The sequence below is a fragment of the Larimichthys crocea genome, chromosome VIII (genome assembly GCF_000972845.2).
Source record: "Larimichthys crocea isolate SSNF chromosome VIII, L_crocea_2.0, whole genome shotgun sequence".
Classification (NCBI taxonomy): domain Eukaryota; kingdom Metazoa; phylum Chordata; class Actinopteri; family Sciaenidae; genus Larimichthys; species Larimichthys crocea.
The window spans coordinates 30,751,790-30,769,481 of NC_040018.1; the positions used below are offsets into that span (position 1 = coordinate 30,751,790).

Below are 17,692 nucleotides of genomic sequence, written 5' to 3' on the forward strand. Positions count from 1 at the left end.
TCTCTCTCTGTGTTTACATGCTTCACATCGTGGGAGTCGGAGAGATTCGACTCCATTTTCCCACCCCTCCTTTTGCTCACAGTGTTGCCATGGGAACCGGCACAGCTTGCTCCTTTCAGCCGGGCAGCGAACAGAGTCGCTGTCGCGTCGTCGTCGTCGTCGTCGTCGTCGTCGTCGTCGTCTGGGTCGGCCCCATGAACTGTTTTGCCATGAGCCGTCAACGTTGAATCAGTTATTGGTGGACGGGTGCTCACTCACCGACATCAGCCTGAACCTCCTTTGTTTTAAAAATCAGATTTAGGACTGCTGACAGAATGTATATTTATAACTGTTTATTAAAGTGTAATCACCTTAAAATGAGACTTGTCTACAGACGTCGGTGCAAGTCTTCTGTCCTTTTGTACTTTGGACGAGACGGCGATGAAGCAACAATGTTTTTTTACGTCTTCCTGTTTAGCAGCCAGGTGTTTGAACTCACTGTGCAGAAACTTTATCGACTCTGTGGAAGTCTGTCAACAACAAATGGTCGATTTATCTGGACCGAAGTCTGATCTTCTAGTTTGCATTTTATATTTTCCCGTCTTTAGCTCTCACTGCAGAGCTGTCCAACACATTTCAACCTGCACTGGACAAATAAACCTGAAGCTTGTAAAAAGTTCAAAGTTCATCTGACCCGTGTTGATAGTCTGTTTCACATTTTATCGATATAAAAAAGAATGCTCAATGGTGGATGTTAATTAAAGAAACTTTATAAAGTTGTCAACAACAAATTTTTTTTGGAAATGTTTAAATATTATAAAACGTGTGTTTGTTGATGTACTCAGGTGTCATCAATAGTTACTCGATTAGTTGCTGGACAGAAAATGTAATTAATTTTTATTCTCATTTTACGGAAACATTTTATTCATTTCCGGCGTCTCAGCTGTGACGATTTGTTGTTTTTTTCTTCTTATGAGAATAACCTGAATATTTTTGTGTTTGGACTCTAAAGAATATATAGGTAGATTATCATTAGTTTTATGATCTATTTCAAGCCAGATTTAGCTTCTCCAGTCTTTTATGTCTCGTACATTTGTTTCAGTATTCAAACTTTCTGTTTGCTCAGCTCGAGTTTCTTTCCACGACGAGTCAGAGAGCTCGGGATCGCTTCATTGTCTAAAACGCCGCTCAAAGACGTGTCGGGTGTCTCTGAAACAAGGTCTCACGGTGAGAAAAGGGCATCTTTCAAACGTCCGCGGTCGTTTTTTATTGTGCGGAGGAAATGTAAGGCAGGAGCAGCCCTCCGTGTGTCGAGTTTCCCCTTTTTTTGCCGGAGAGAAAATTGTGTCTGAAAGCTGCCATTGTTGAGTGGGACCCCGGAGGGGGGGGAGGCCGGTGTGGCCGGGCGGGTGAAAGAGTAAGTGGGGAGTGGGGAGACGAGGTGGAGGCGGTTTCTACTCCATGTCTGTGAGTACAGTTCATTTATTGATGGTCAATGTTGCGCTTTTCTTTGACAGTTTACTGAATGCAGCATCTTTAGGACATTATACACCTCCATGGCTGTGAAGTGCAGTTCCTCTAACGTCCACCTGAGGCTGGCTCCAGAAGTGAGTCAGTCCCATAAGTCCCCATGTCCAAATGTCCAACTTCACAGCAGAAATAAACATGTTTACAGCCTGGTACAAAAAAACAGTTTTGGTCTCTGTAGCTAATTTCCCCCTTCATGACAACTGTACTGAGGGTGAATTTATATACAACTCACCTGTTCACATTATTTAAGGCTTAAAGTTATGCAGGATTAGAGCGGGACGCTATGAGGTGGCTTTGCTTTACAGCAGTCCTGGTGACGTCAGATGTCGCAGTTGTTTACGCTCTGTGGTTTGGACAGGCGAGTTTGTCACTGTACTAAATATGCATCACATGTTAAAAACAGAGTCTTCTCCTTCACGTCTTTCCTCGACTTCCAGGCGTTTTCGTCTGTTGAGGAAAAGTGTTTGAAAGGACACAGGATGTGAACCGTGCAGCTTCAAATCTGACAGTTTGCTGTTTTTCTTTTTGAGTTTTAGAATAAAGAAACATTTTTCATTGTCACTTCTGAGGAGCTTGTGATGAGCATTTCTGTAAACTGTAAACAATGAATCAACAGAATAAGTGATTATAGTTGTAGCTGGTTGCAGCTCTTCTGAAACGTGTTGTGTGTGTCTCAGGTCGGTGACGACAGCGTGGACTCATCATCTCGTCACTCTTGATGGTTTTTCATGTGGAAGCGTCTCCGTGCAGCGTCAGGCGAACATCTCGTCACTCTTTGACTCATGCAGAAATGTGCAGGAGCTGCGTGGAGGCAGCAAAACAACAACAACAGCAACAGCAACGACAATACAGTCTTTTGTTTCTCTCACTCGCTGTTCTCGGCGTCTATTTGTAGCCTGAATTTAAATCTCATATAGACGAACAAAGAGAGAGTTTTATCTGCTCGTGTTTATCGTTTCAAACTTAATATTTCCTCTCTGACTTACACATGAACTCAGATTTTAGTGTTGACGTAAAGTTTGATCCGACTCGCACATCTGGGAGTTAAGAACGGGAAGGGAGGCAATTAGCGTAGCTTAGCATAAAGACTGGAAGCAAAGGGGAATGTTAGCATAACTTGTTTCAAAGTTCAGCTGACTCCATCTGTTATACTGTTGACATTCATCGTCTGCAGCCTCATTTAATCAGTTTTATCCCTGTTTGTTACAGAGTGTTAAGCACAGGTTAACTTAACACACTTAGATTTTATTTTTACTATTGAATTGTCTTAAGTCGAACTTCTCTGCAGAATGTTTGTCATGTTTTAATTTAAATTGATCTCAGGTTAATTCTTTGTTATAGGTTCATTTTAAGTGTGTTTAATGTTTGTTTGCATGCTGCTGCTACTCGATGCTTGAATTCCCCTCGGGATCAATAAAGTATCTATCTGTGTAATAAAGGAAGTTTGCCAGTAAGAGGTCCAAAGAGCAGAGTGTGACACGAAGCCGCTCAGAACAGATGAAACAGAAAGTTGCTTCAGTTACTCTTTAAAATGATCCCTGAAGATAAACCTGATTAAACTGCGACGTCAGACGACCTCATCAGACTTCACGTTACGAGATACCAGTAGAAAACTCTTCAGTTACTTCACCGTCTGTGATGCTATTTTTTGGCTGTTACCGGAGTAACCGTCCGGTTCCGGTTTGGTATGTGACATAACTTTGTTGTGTATATTTATTCAGACACACCTCATCTGGCTCAGCTGCGTTTTCTTTGTGTGCGTGTAAAACAGAAACCTGCAAGACAAACATGTAACTGAGACGCTGTGAGCAGGCAGATCACTTTCTGTGCATGAGGGAAACATGATGAGCAAACGTTGTACTCTCTGTGTATTTAGATTTTTATGTATTTATACGTGAAACTGTGCAAACTCGACTACTTTGACCGTGTGAACGAAAGGGACGCTCGGCTCAGAAAAAGAGAACCTGCTCCGATCTTCACTTTTCTTTCCTCGCTGAGAGTTGTTGCGTCATTCAGCAGCACTGAGCCTGTGTGTCCATGTGCCTGGTACAGGAGGAGGAGGAGAGGAGGAGGAGGAGGAGGAGGAGGAGGAGGAGCGGAGGAGGAGGAGGAGGAGGAGGAGGAGGAGGAGGAGGAGGAAGAGGAGGGTTAAAATGAAGGAGGGATGGACCGATGGAGGAGTGGAAGGATTGTTTATTACAACAAGTAATGAAAAGGCAGCTTTACGACACGAAGACTTGTTTAGCTTTGGTTGTTGAATCTTTGGGAGAAAACGTCCAACTCAACAATTCTCTGAGTTTTATGCCTCCGGTTTGTAGCATTGCTTTCCAACAGAGAAATCTCATTTTCCACCAGATGTTTTAAAAGTTTTGTTTCACCAAGTTGGACCATATTCCTCCAAAACGATCCACGAACAAGCTTGTAGTTGTTTTGAAAAGTTATTTTTCAGCTGTTATCGAGCAGCTTCAGGTGCATCACCGCCTCCTCTTTGGAGGGTCGACCACTGACAGTATAAAGAACGGACGGCGGTTTCTGAAGAGCCAGTTTGAAGCTCAAAATCTGCTGCTATCTTGGCTGTATACGCCTGCAGTTTTTGGTACTAACACATTGGCTTCACTTCACTGCGTAGACGTGCCTTTTTGAAATTTATGTGCTTGTTTCCTCTAATAATCCGACTTACACGGGTTCATTGAACCACAGCTAGTGCTTAAATACATCTGAACATATGTTCGTCACTGCAGGACAGGACTGAGACGACCTTTTTCAGATGAAGGTCATTAAAACTCTGATGCAGCTTTTCCGTCCATGTGGCTTCTTGAAATCCGAACATAAGATTGTCCCGAGCGTTTGAAGAACAATGAGTCGGCACCGTCTCGTGTTTTGTTTGTGTGGATCAGTCTCGACTACAGTTCTGTCTCAAACTTCCTCTTGCTTGTCGTGAACGTGGTACTTTAGTCGCACATCTCTATAATTACTGCAACACTTTGGTTCAACTTGTCATTTGAAACGTCTCATGCCCGGATAAACTGAAGATTTATGTCCCTACAAGATCCTACAGATCTGATTACAATGCGTTGTGGTTTTTCTTCATGTAGGTCAAGGTCAACTTGTCTCGAGTTTGATGCCAACATACCTTTTAGTTAGTGCTACACGTTGGTTCCTAACCAATCATAGCTTGCTGTAGGGATGCAACGATGCATCGTGACACGATTAAAAATCGTGAACCGCATCAAGTCGTGAGTTGAGTGTATCGTTACATCTCTAGCTTGCTGTTTTTTTTTCGGGAAGACTAACTCCAAGGAACAAAACTGTAAACAAACATGGAGTCTGAGATCTTCTTGGGTCCACCTAAACCTAAAGACCTGACCACAAACCCACACGGTTTCGGATCCAGTCTTAGCCATAGAGGTTGCTGCTTGGTTCGTCACCCATCTCCATGACAGAAAGTGGACTCAAACTAAAATAACGAGTAGATCAGAGATTCTGTTTTCAATGTATTTCACCAAATGAATTCTTCTGAATCAGGTTCAGAGGAGAAGAAGTCAAATGTTACATTACATGATACACAAAGTCTGTTTTGATAACTTTGACTTGCAGTCAGCAAGTCGCGGTTGTTGCAGTCAGGTTTGTATCTGGACGTTGGGTTTGGTTCTCGCAGTTCTCGGCCAACATCGTGGATCTGAGACATTTTCTTGTCCCGTTTAAGAAAATCCACAGATTGTTGTGAATGCATTGAAATTAATTGATCTTGTTTTAAATTCTTTCGGTCAACGTGACCGAACAGATGCTCGTCTTTCCGCTGGGACGTCTTGAGGCGTCGGTTGTGGTCACCCCGTACGTAGTTTGAACTCTGCATTAGATGCATTTTATCTTTTACGTTTCTCCGAGATCAGATCCGCCACATGAAGTGCTCGGAGTGTAAATGTGGCTTCAGCTCTGAGAGATTAGACTTGACAAAGGGCCTGCATGTGTCCTCGTCTGCACTCTCCGTAAAGAGGAGCTCAGTCTTCGCTCTTGTGTTGAAGTATTTTCTGGTCGTCGTGAACAAACTGTCTGTGTGTGTCAGGCAGTGAAGTGTGTTAGCGGTCAATAGTGAGCTCTGTGTGCTGACTGGGACCGCTGAGGCGGGTCAGAGTGGACAGACGAACCCAGTTTCAGTCTGTGTGAACTGGGTCAAAACTTCTGACAGCTTCTATTTGTGTCCGAGAATCGTTTTAATAACATCGTCTGTGTTCTCATGACACTCGCTGGCTTCATAATGCGCTCCAGACCTCTGCGGGGAAACTCAGGATACCGTGTTTCTATTTTTGTTCTTCGCTGCACATTTTTCACTCGGTGTGAAGAAGCAGCTGCTGTAAATATGTAAAAAATCTATATTCAACAACTTTAGGATGAGTAAATTGAAACATGATGTTCACTCCTGAAGCAGACGTGTTTCCAGTCACTCTGCAGCTGCAGCTCAAAGCGGCTCCGTGGCATTTCTAAATTTAACAAAGCTTTTTGTTTCAGGTCCTTTTTTAAAATTATTATTACAACCAGAAGTTCTTCAATGTTTTTGTCATGTTTACAACCTCTGGGAAGACTTGAAGGTCTGATATAATTTAAAGGATAAGTCAGGTTTCGTCTCTTGTTAACATGTCCCAATGAAAAGACCAAAACCAGCAATGACTGGTACCGAGTCTTGTTTTTATCCAGACCCTGATGTATGATGTTCTGTGCCACAGAGCTTCATTGTTCTCCAAGAAAACTGTTAAAATCACGTCTACAAATATCATATCTACAACTTTGTGAAATTTGGTGACCAAAACCAAACATCGGCTCTAGAGCGCTGTAGTTTCTCCTACATGTTTACAGAAGAGGCGAGCTGCATTCAGTTGGTTGCAATTTGCAACTTCACCATTAGATGCCACTAAATCCCACACATGAACACCTCACAAACATATACTCCATTTCTTTAAGAGACTTACGTCTTCAGTAGGAACCAACAGGCTTGGACCTTGGACCCATTGTTGATCTCTTGATGGTATTTGTGGACAATGACATAAATATAGAATGTTTGGGCTTGAAAACCCTTCGGTATAATTTGGGCTTTCAGTCTCACAAAAGATCGTCTCTCTTTTCAGACTCTTCTGTGCAGTATCCGAGGCCGACCTGGTCTTTGTTAAGGTTTCAGCGTGCTCTGTTTATAGTCTGTAATACCTTCCATCTGGCTTCGCTGTGACCGTCTGCCAAAATGTCTTTCCCATTGCATATTCTGTTCCCTCTGTCATCCCTGCAGGTGCCCTCCCTCACCCTCCAAACTGGCACAGGCTGAGCTGTAACAGTAACCCATTTACAGTGATGGGAATGTGGGTCGGATGCATGGGCGCTGTGCTCACGCTACGTTCACTGCCGGGAGGAAGCATCGAACCAGGCCTCCATATTTCACCCAGATTTTCATAGATTTATTGGACAGCGAGAGGCCATCACTGTAGAGAGGAGGGAGATGGTGTGTTCATGTCAGGCTGTTTGCTGTAAATACGAGCCGCCACACAAAAGCAGAGAGGTCGCCAACAATTCATTTCTTTATGTTTGATTTGATAGCTTTGACTTCACGGCGGCGAACAAACTCAGAAATGATCCTAAAAATAATCAAAGCAGTCGCAGCTTGACATGTCCCGATACCGATTCCAATATCTAAACCGAGTACCAATCGGATACAAGGTGTGTAAACGTACAGAAACAGAACTTTAGTTTAGTCAGTCAACGTTACCATTAACGCCCAGTGGCAGCGCGGTGACCATGCCCTACTCTGCCTTCATTGGTTTGGGTTGGTATTCACCAATCTCACATTTTATTGCATTTGTCATACTGGTATTGATGCAACTCACGCAACTACCTGCATAACCTTTTGTGTATACAACTCAATGCAACACCATGAAGCCTTTGAGCCTTTTTCTTGGTTGAACAATTATTGCGTCTTACCCTTTTACACCCAGTTTCAAGTACTGGTCGATACCTGATAATACTATTATCGTTCTGATATTCTATTAGCAGCAAATTGTACTTCAAGTATCTAGTAAAAGTACTCATTATGCAAACTTGCTGTTCAATCTAGGGTTGGGTCGTTGTTGTTGTTGTTTGGTGTAGTTTCATCTAAACCAATTAATATTTTATAATCTGTTTGTGTTTGACGTATGAAATCTTGATCTGAAAAGGTAACTAGTAACTACAGCTGTCGGATAAATGTAATAGAATTAAAAAGTACAACAGTTTTTCTGTAATAAAATGGAAATCCTCAAAGTAAAGTACAGTTCTTACTCGCAGGACTTGCATAGCTGTAATTAATCACATGATTCGACTGGTTTGCAGCTGTTTTTAGGTGGAGATGGAGAGTTATGTCTTAAATATGGATCTTATAATCTTCAGAAATACTTTGAATGGATGTCAAACTAATCTTCAGAAGACAAAACAATGTCATCAGTTTGGTAAATGCAAACACAGTTTTCCTGTAAATATGTATGGACAGTCACGGAGGGTTAAAGGCGTGGGAGCAGGTTTCAGAGGGTTTGGCCTCTTCTTCTGTGGTCAGATTGAGGTTGTGATTGTTCTGGTTTTGCGGGTGTAATCCTGGAGGATTTGAACCCCCCCATAGTCCGGATCATGATCAGCCAGGCCACAGAGGTCTGTGTTGTACAGCGTCTGTCACCACTTGTTCACATCACGCTCATCCCCGAAGCAAATGTGGATGCACGATCACGCTCTGAATAAGTTCACTGTGTTTGTGTTGATCTGCGCTGCTGACCGTCGTCTTCTCGTCTCTCCTTCACAGATCCAGCATCATGGGGAAAGGCTGCATGACGGCGACCAAATACTTCCTGTTCCTCTTCAACCTCATCTTCTTCGTGAGTGTTTTCACTAATGATTCATGTTAACGTTAAAGGAGACATTCAAAGAGCTGTTTACTGTCTATGTGTCAACTGTAATAGAGCAAATTAATTATGTATATCTTACACTGAGCTTAGTCGCCTTCCTTTAGCTTCTGTTGTTGAAATGAATGAAGCGACTGCTCCATCTAGTAACGAACTGTTGCATTAGCTCCATTAATTGGTTGGAAACGCTTCATCTTGTCTTTGTAATGTTTCCAGCTTCTTGTATTTGATGCCTGAAAACATGATATTGTGCTAACAGGTCCCAGCGTAGAAGAAGAGCAGAGATGTAGAAACAATGTGGTGTTTGTTATTCAGAGCGAGTTAGTCCTACAAATGTAAGTTAACCTTTTTTAACAGTGTAACAAAGACGGCGTTCAGGGTGGGGCTAGCCCAATTAAAACAGAAGTTATCGTTCATTAAATGGGTGAACACGGGTTAAAAAGTCTTAATTTGACGTACTAAAGGTGGAACAGCAGCTTTTTCTACCGCACAACATTCTTCACTGGATACTTACCGAAATATTTCAACATCAGTCAAACTTCGTACGATGGCGCCCTGAAGTGGCGTGAAGATGTAAACTGTATCTTTGGCTGATTGGTCACAGCTCGTTAACTAGTTTGGACGTGACGTCATAACTAAGGCAGTCGGCCAATCAGCGATGGAGTGCTGTCGTCAAGGTTACTGTACAGACTTCAGGACGCCTCTTGGCGTCGTAGAAAGCTCGGTCAACATTGAAATATCATAAATAGATTCATGAAGAAATGATGCAGAGAACGGTTCAGTCAGTCAACACTAGTGACTGTTAGTTAGTTTGTAACTAAACTTGGTCGCGATTTTTGCCCCCAAATAACCAGATGTGAACTGTTGTTGTCCATGGTTTGTTTTTTAATTTTGTTGTTGCCAAACCTGTAATCTAAGATAATTTAGTCTGCTCCTGGTTTGGGCTCTGGTGTTGGACTTAACGCCGGGTTATTGTTGGTAGTCAGACGTACAAATGACGGCGGACTCGGTTCGGTTCATCTGTTTACTTCTTGTGGTTTTGTCTGATAGACTCTTTGGTTCTGTTCTGTATGAGGAAGTGGTTTGAAACATCCTGCCGTCTGTCATGCTGAGTAACAAAGTGTGGTCGTAATTTAATAAAATACATTCAGCGGATCGAGGAAGATTAACTATAATCAAATATTTGAGTGTTCCTTGCTGTGAAGTTGCAGTGGACTTCAGTTCGTTCATGTTCTGAGTCTTAATCACAGATGAAGTCTTTTGTGGCCTCGTTACCACGGTGATACTCACTTGCTCGTTTCCTCTTCTGTGGAAATTAATCTTGATCTGAGGTTAAGAGCTTCTGATGAAACCTCGCAGACGCTCACAGCACTCTGTGTTTGTGTTGACACACTTAGAAGCAATGGCGAGATGACGACAACAACAAATCTCTCTTGTGTGGCGTTCCCGGTCATGGACGGCCAAGCCTCATTGACTTATGTTGGGGTTGAAGTCTGTCCCGTGTGGTCCGATCCAACAGACCTGCTACTGTAGCTCAAACTGCTGAAAACGTTCATGCTGGTTCTGATAGAAATCGGTCAGAACATCGCAGTTTGTTGCCAAAGGCGCCAACAGTCGGACACGTGAGCCTGAGGATCACGAATCGAGTCCATGCTTCGGGTCACGATATTGAGCAGGCGGTCGTAATGTTGTGTCTGATCGACGTGGATCGGTGTTTTCATAGAAAATTGTCGATTTAATCCACTTTAACGAGGCTGATATCAATCAATACTTCTCAGGCTCGGTGTCTGGATTTGAAGTGAAACTTTGACTTCACTGCTGTGCTGTCTCTCTTTTTTTTTATATATATATATTTTTGCTTTAAACTCTCAAAGTCTGAAAGTTTTGACCAGGAATGATAAAACATTAATGATCAGCAGTGACACGCAGGTGTGCACACCTGCGTGTCACTGCTGATCATTAATGTTTTATCATTTCATCGTCGGGCCTCTTTCATGGTCGACGTTCACAGACCTGAAACTTAAAACATCAGTAACGTGCTGTAAGATCTAAATGTGACGGCGTTTTATGTGTTGGCGATTAGAGAGAGGACGCTTTGTTTCGTCTGTCCTGTCTGTCTGTGTGTTCAGGACATTTAATTGAATCTGTGCTTCCTGTCTGTGCTCTCAGATATCAGCCTCATTAAAAAAAAAAGTTCCCAATGACGAACCAGCTGGAAGCTTTTATTGTGAAAGAGCAATAAAAACAAGACATGGATTTTTTTTTTTAATTTTTTTTTTTTAATTGGTACGTTTCACCTCGCAGTTCGCCCATCGAGTCTGAAAGGACGATTAAAACACACCAGCGTGACCTGTGAGCTGAATGTACTGATGCGTCCTGTGAAGTTACAGTGTTACGTTTTGTGTATTGTCATGGCTCACCTGTTTGTGTTTGTGTGTGTGTGTGTCCTCCAGCTGTGCGGCGCCCTCATCATGGGCTTCGGACTGTGGCTCCTCCTGGACAATCAGAGCTTCATCGTCGTCCTCAGTGAGTACCTCCATCAGATTTAATGTTCCTTCAAGAGACGAAGAACCAACAAACGTTTGTCTGTTTGTTTGTTGGCTGAATGACGCCTGGTTACCTGTAACAGCACCCACCTGTCAATCAAAGCGTCCACGCTCTTAATCCTGCATAACTTTAAGCCTTAATATAATGTGAACAGGTGAGTTGTATATAAATTCACCCTCAGTACAGTTGTCATGAACGGGGAAATTAGCCACAGAGACCAAAACTGTTTTTTGTACCAGGCTGTAAACATGTTTATTTCTGCTGTGAAGTTGGACATTTGGACATGGGGACTTATGGAGACTGACTCACTTCTGGAGCCAGCCTCAAGTGGACGTTAGAGGAACTGCAGCTTGTGGCTGCTTGACTGAAACAGGTTTATTTTCCTGTTGATCGTTGGTAGTAGCAGTTGGTTGTGATCCGTTGTTCTGTTTTTGCGTCATCTGACCTGATTCTTTGTCTGTGTTCATTATTAATCAGTTTTCTGTGTCTGTTGTTGTCGACTTAAAGACGAGAGGTAACGCCGTCGACTGAAGCACAACACTCTCACACTAATCCACTTGTAGAGAGCATGTAGGCCAATACAAATGGAGGCATGATTAATGGGCTGAAAACAGGCCAAGTCGAGGCTGCAGGCTCCGACTGAGTGTGAGAGGAAAGAAACAGGCAGCACACACACACTGCAACCGCTGCAGACGTTTATTATATTGTTTGTTTAAACACCATAAACTGTAGATGAATATACACACACACCATGTCACAGCCTGGTAGCTTGATTGATTGATTGACAGGTGGGTCAATCAAGTCATTACAGGTGACCAGGCGTCATTCAGCCCATCTCAGTTCCACCGATGATCCACGTCTTTGTCGATATTTTGATTAGTCGGGAGGCAGGACAACGAGCTCTACGGAAACCTGTGGGTGACGTTTCATACAGTCATTGGTTCACACAGACGTCCTTCATCTGCTGGAGGCTGATTAACTCAAACACGAGTTCAGTTTCACTCTGGCTGCTCGTGTTTATTTAATCTAATTATTCCGTCTGTGTTAACCGCTGACCTCGATGAAGGCCGACGTGCAGCATGTTGAGGTCGGGGTGTGTTTTCCACCATATGACACCGCTCGGTTAAACACAAGTGTCCTGCAGATTTCTGGTTCTGGACTCTGTTTAAAAAAAGAAATTCCTGAAAGCCTCAAAACAAATCTGTCAGCCTCTCTCTGTTTCTCCTTCACGATGTCTCTTTCTGTCCTTCAAACACTCGTTTGCAACGTGTCAGATTAAAGGTGCAGTAATCACGTGAATGAACGTAAAGAGAAAACTTTGTGTTTTTACACATGGAGTCAGGAGGCGATGAGCCTTCATCGAGGTCACACAGCAGTACTGCAGACGTTGTACCGGACCGTTGTGGTTCAGAGGGAGCTGAGCCTGAAGGCTTTCGATCTTCCAGTCCGTCTACGTTCCAACCCTCACCCATGGTCATGGACTTTAGGTAGTGACTGAAAGATCGTGGATACAAGCGGCCGAGGAGCTTCCACCATCAGGTGTGTCTAAACAGAAAGGTTGAGGAGCTCGGAATAGAGGCAGCTGAGGTGGTTCTGGCATCTAAATGGGATGGGCGCCTCCTTTTGGAGGTGTTCCAGGTACGTCCAACTAGTTGGAGTCCCCGGGGCAGACCCAGAACCCGCTGGAGGGACTACAGCCTGGGAATGCCTTGGGAGGAACTAGAGCGCCATGCTACACCTGCTGCCACCGCTACCCGACCCCGGATAAGCCGTTCCCCTCTGGCCTAGCTTAGAATAAAGACTGGAAACAATCATGTACCGTTTCCAGATCTGGACCTGATCCTGATGAATCAGTCGTCTCAGTCGTGAAAAAGTTTTGGGACTCTTTCTGAGACGTGAACAGAGTTCATCAGTGTGAGACGAAAGAGGCGAAGAGACGAAATATAGAGACGGACATTGAGCTGGTGTGTGTGTGTGTGTGTGTGTGTGTGTGTGTGTGTGTTCTCAGACCAGCGAGCGTCACTGAGGACGTTTGTCCCTCGTCCGTGGCCTCGCAGCAGGTGTCCTCCCCTCGGACACTGGGCTCTTTCTGCTCCGTCCAGCATCAACATGCATCACATCAGCCCAGTGCGCTCAGCGCCTTACTCATCACCACCACACACACACTCATCATCATCATCATCTACACACACTTATACACACACACTCATCATCATCTACACACACTTATACACACACTACATCACCGGTCTGTCCGAGCTCAGAAGCACATCGGGCCGATGAGTCCGGGGGATTTCATCGAGGTCGGGTGCATGTGGTCATACGAGGGGTTGAAGCTCAGCGCGGCGCACAGTTCATCTTTGTGTGTGCGCACAAACGAGACGTGTCGATGCTCAATGGAACATTTCAGAGCTGGCGTGCGGCGTTATCGGCTCACGGATGATGGCAGCGTGTGTCAATGAACCGCCTGGTGCGTGATGAAATCAACCTGATGGAACAAAGAGAGAGAGACACGAGTCCACCAACAACACGTCTGTTTATTAGGACATTACATTTACATCATCTGAGAGTGTGAACCACTTTATTTGTTCAGACAGAAACACACTTATTAGAAATAATGTTCGCCGGTGCGCGTTGGCGTGGTACTCCAGCCTGGGGAAAGATGGCAGGACTCTATATTTTATTAAAGTACAACACTGCGTCCGCCCCGCCACCCCAAACTAATGAGTTCCCACCAAACGGCAAACAATTGTTCGCCTTGCGTTATTCATTCCAGGTTTTTTGCTCACTTCATGGCCACCGTAGTTTCTCCTTCACGGTCAGAAGGACTCGTCGCGTTCGCGTGAGGTCTGTCCACACTGATAAACCAGAGAGCTGCAGAGTCTTTGCATCATGTCTGTCCACATTCTTCCGTCATCTCTCGCTGTGATCGAACATGTTCATGTTTCTGCTGAACGGATCAAAGTCAAACCACAAAAATATCAGATCACCGGTTCAAATCATGAAAGGCTCAATGCCAGACTTCACTTTCACTTGTTGAAGACACGGCCGAAGAACGTTTAACATCATCTTTAGTTTTTACTTTTCTGCAGTATAAAGACAGTGCTGCTTCATGTTTACACGTCTTCATGGATCATTAAAACCTTTTAGCTTCACCTCCACGCTCAGTCTGGAGCCAGTTCACCTCCTGGCTACCGCTGAGGTGCCCTTGAGCAAGACACCAAACCCCCAACTAATCCTAGAGCACTGCTACATGGCTGCCCGTCACGCTCACCATCTCTTCTTCTTCTTGTTCTTCGTTCTTCTTAGTTATGTCACCTCTGTTGGTTGGTGCATTTTTGAACTATCACTTGAAAAAGCATCAAAAGAAATCCAATCATGGACCTTTTTTTTTTTGTTTGTTTGTTTTTTTTGTATCAGCTGCAAACCAAACGCCTTTAAAAAGACCCATGAATGACGACCTCCATTGTCACTCCTGCAAACACCTCAGCAAACCTTTTGCCTTTCTTTGTTGTATTTAGATGAACTCTGAAGCATTTAAATCATGTTTTTAGAAATGAAATCTTTGTGAGAACAGCCTGTTAAATTCCTGATTTGCAAACTTTAACAAGAAACCTGATTCTGAAAACTTCAGTTTGCCAAATGTGAAAAACAGAAGTGTGTTCGTACGTGTGTCGGCTTCACGGGCCCCGTCTGTATCGTAACATCGGAGTCTGTATTTCAGCGTTAATCTGGTGTTGGTCGACCCTTTTAAAACACGTACATGTGTGTAAAGCCACACAAACACACACACAGGTTTTCATTTCCTGCGTCGACACCCCTCCCCCGTCCTCAGCCTCATTTTCCATCATAAACTCGCCTCGTTCGGCTTTGTCTTGGTTTGGAGCTGCGTGCCCTGGATCACTGATCCCCCCGGGGGTATCCCATGATTCAGGAGGGGGTCCGGTCTTTAAAACAGAGCGCTGGCAGACATCAACGCGCTGACGTGTTCCTTCCAGACTGCTGCTTGTTCAGTCTTGAGCAGTTTTTGTGCAACACTGTTCAACGTCAGATCGTGAGAGTCTCGATCTTTTGGGGACTCGAACCAAGCAAGTCTCCATCAATGAGGAGTTTGGTGGCCTCGAGTTTGAGACCTTATTTCAGCTTCCTGCGTTACGTCGGAGCCTGCTCTCTCTCCATTATTGCAGCTCTGCAGCCACATTTGCTTCTAATTTCATTTATTTTTGCCAATCACACGTGTTGCCGAGCAGCTCGTCTGGTTTCAGTTTCCAACGAGTTTGTGGAGTTCAGATTGCAACATCGCTGCAGCTTCACACTTTTTTTTCCTCACGGCATCCAGAAGATCCTACAAAAACTCTGACCTCGTGAGCTTCTGTCAAAAACTATTGAATAAATTCAAAAATACAAAAACAATTTGAAAAACTTCAGGATAAATTTACGTCTTACAAAACATCCCAGAGGACACGACGTCCAAAACCAGTTTGAAACGTGGACTCAGTCTGTCTCAGATGGATTCAGGTCCAGAGAAGTCTGCAGTGTTTGTCTTTCTCTGCATGATCGAGTCTGAACTTCATCTGGAGATGCAGAGATGAATTGCTCCTGAGCCCATGTAGTAATATACTTTGTACAAACAACCTTTTCTCTTCGTCCTCTTCGCTCTCTTCTCCTCTGCCATTATGTCCATAGCGGCTACTGAGCCCGGTTACACTGCCCAGCTCCTGTTCTGGCTCGACACCCTGTCAGTCAGCATTCCCCTGTTAAACCTCCTCCTCCTCTTCTTCTTCCTCTTCCTGGTGGTCCGAAACGCCTTTGGTTTGCTAACAGCAGCTACAGCTGTCAGCAGTTTACTTCACTGTCCATCATAAACTCTGTAAATCACAGAGAGTTGAGGCGGAGCAGCCGGAGGACATCAGAGGGAAAACCAGAAAACATTTCCTCCATAAAATATGATCCAGTTTCACCAGAATCAGTGAAATAGTTGCTGCTGTGTGACAAACTTTACTGTCTGAACGTCTTCATAACGTCTGTATACTCTCTCCTTTTCAGATAACTCCACATCTGTAAAGGTCGGCTGCTACATCCTGATCGGCGTCGGAGCTTTCTCGATGCTCATGGGCTTCCTCGGCTGCTTGGGGGCCATTTATGAGATCCGCTGTCTGCTCGGCCTGGTGAGTGACGGTTTGCACGTATGGATCACTGAAACACGATGATGAGCGCTGCAGGCACGAGTCAACGGAGATTTATTGCGGAAATACGACCGTTGATCTGCAAGGATAAAAGTCAGAGTGGTAAATCTCTGATGTTGGCTTTGACCGCTGCGGATAAGAGCCTGAAATCAGTGGATGAAAATGTCAAAGATGCACTCGGACGATGATCATTTTTAAGAGTTTCTTTAAAAATTCAGCGTTGTTTCTTTTATGTTTCGCTTACAAACAAGAAACCAGAAGAATGAGACAGAAAAGTGAAAACGATCTGATGGTAACTGTGTTTTTGTGCTTCATGTTCGCTGTCTTTTAAAATCCTGAAGCATCAAACCTCTCACATGAACTTTAAAACATCCGACTGGTGATATTCTGTTTGTTTGTGTCTGAAGTCCGTTGATTCCTACTGATGACGTAAAATCACAAATCTACAGTTTGATTTAAAGCAGCAGTGAAATAGTTCAGTTGTTCCTTCGTCCTTGATTGTCTAAGACAGTGTTTAGTTTTAGTTTTGCTGATTTAACGTTCTTCATCTGAAGACGAGTGAGAGGAGAAACCGCTGATCTAACTTTGAGGGTTAAAGATTCAGAGCGAGTTTTATTTAGTCTGAGTTTAACAAGGCGAGCTCGGTTTATTTCTTGAATTCAGAACGTGTACTTCTGTTTTTATCGGCAAAATATGTGAGAATATTTCCTTTCTTGACGTTTTGTGAGTTTATTTAGTTTTTTGAAGTGGATGTATGGAACTCTGTTTACAGAATACTGAATGTAATCTTCATAACTCTGTTTTCATTAGTGTATGAATCAGACACGTTACGTTCATGTTGCCTCCGAATGAAACTTTAATATCTACAGAAGGAGGGAGTCCTCTGCTGCACAGGGACAAACCAAAGTCTGACTCTGCATAAGACTTTTCACCTTTTCATGCGAGGGGTTTTCAGTTGGTTGCAATCGGAAACGTCACCACTACTGGACCTTTAACTGGCTCTAGACGGGGACTTCGTGGCCACCATAGTTTCTTCTTGGTGGCTCGTCGCTCCAGACAAACACACCTCTGCACCGTTTGTTGTGCCGTTGTTTATTTGGTCGTCACGACAGCAAGTGATTGGCACATCCTGTCCCGGGTTCTCGATACTCGTCCTCATAACAAGCGGACGAGACGAGTTTTTCAAGCTTCAGAATCGTCTGTTTACTCAAACAGGAGGACACGTTGCTCTTAACAGGGACTATTTTCAGCGGTGGATGAATCCACGTTTGCCGCTCTAGTGTGTGTGTGTGTGTGTGTGTGAGTGTTTATGTAGAATATGAGCGCTCTGATGCTCCAGCTGTGATCCAGCTGTGCCGCCGCTCAGCCGAACGTTTTCCTTGATGACTTTCACGTCTGTTTGTCTCCGCAGTACTTCACCTGCCTCCTGCTGATCCTCATCGCTCAGGTAGCAGCCGGCGCTCTCATCTACTTCCAGAAGGACGTGGTGAGTGATGTCACTTCCTCTTCGTTCATCCTCCGTCCTTGTCGTGCGATCCT

The 17,692-nt window shown here is 44.1% G+C and overlaps 1 protein-coding gene across 2 annotated transcripts in view; it reads left to right on the forward strand.

The window, feature by feature from the left end:
* The window catches only part of LOC104937795 (CD82 antigen), a 40,367-nt gene that overhangs the window by 14,521 nt on the left and 8,154 nt on the right, over window positions 1–17,692 (forward strand). The window contains exons 1-5 of one of the 2 annotated variants that reach the window (XM_027281495.1): window positions 3,124–3,194; window positions 8,321–8,393; window positions 10,874–10,946; window positions 16,014–16,135; window positions 17,565–17,639. In XM_027281495.1, the coding sequence (XP_027137296.1) occupies window positions 8,331–8,393; window positions 10,874–10,946; window positions 16,014–16,135; window positions 17,565–17,639 (333 nt within the window). In that variant the 5' untranslated portion in view covers window positions 3,124–3,194; window positions 8,321–8,330. Of the gene's footprint in view, window positions 1–3,123; window positions 3,195–8,320; window positions 8,394–10,873; window positions 10,947–16,013; window positions 16,136–17,564; window positions 17,640–17,692 lie in introns of those variants that run through there. The other variant, XM_027281494.1, reaches the window with a different exon arrangement.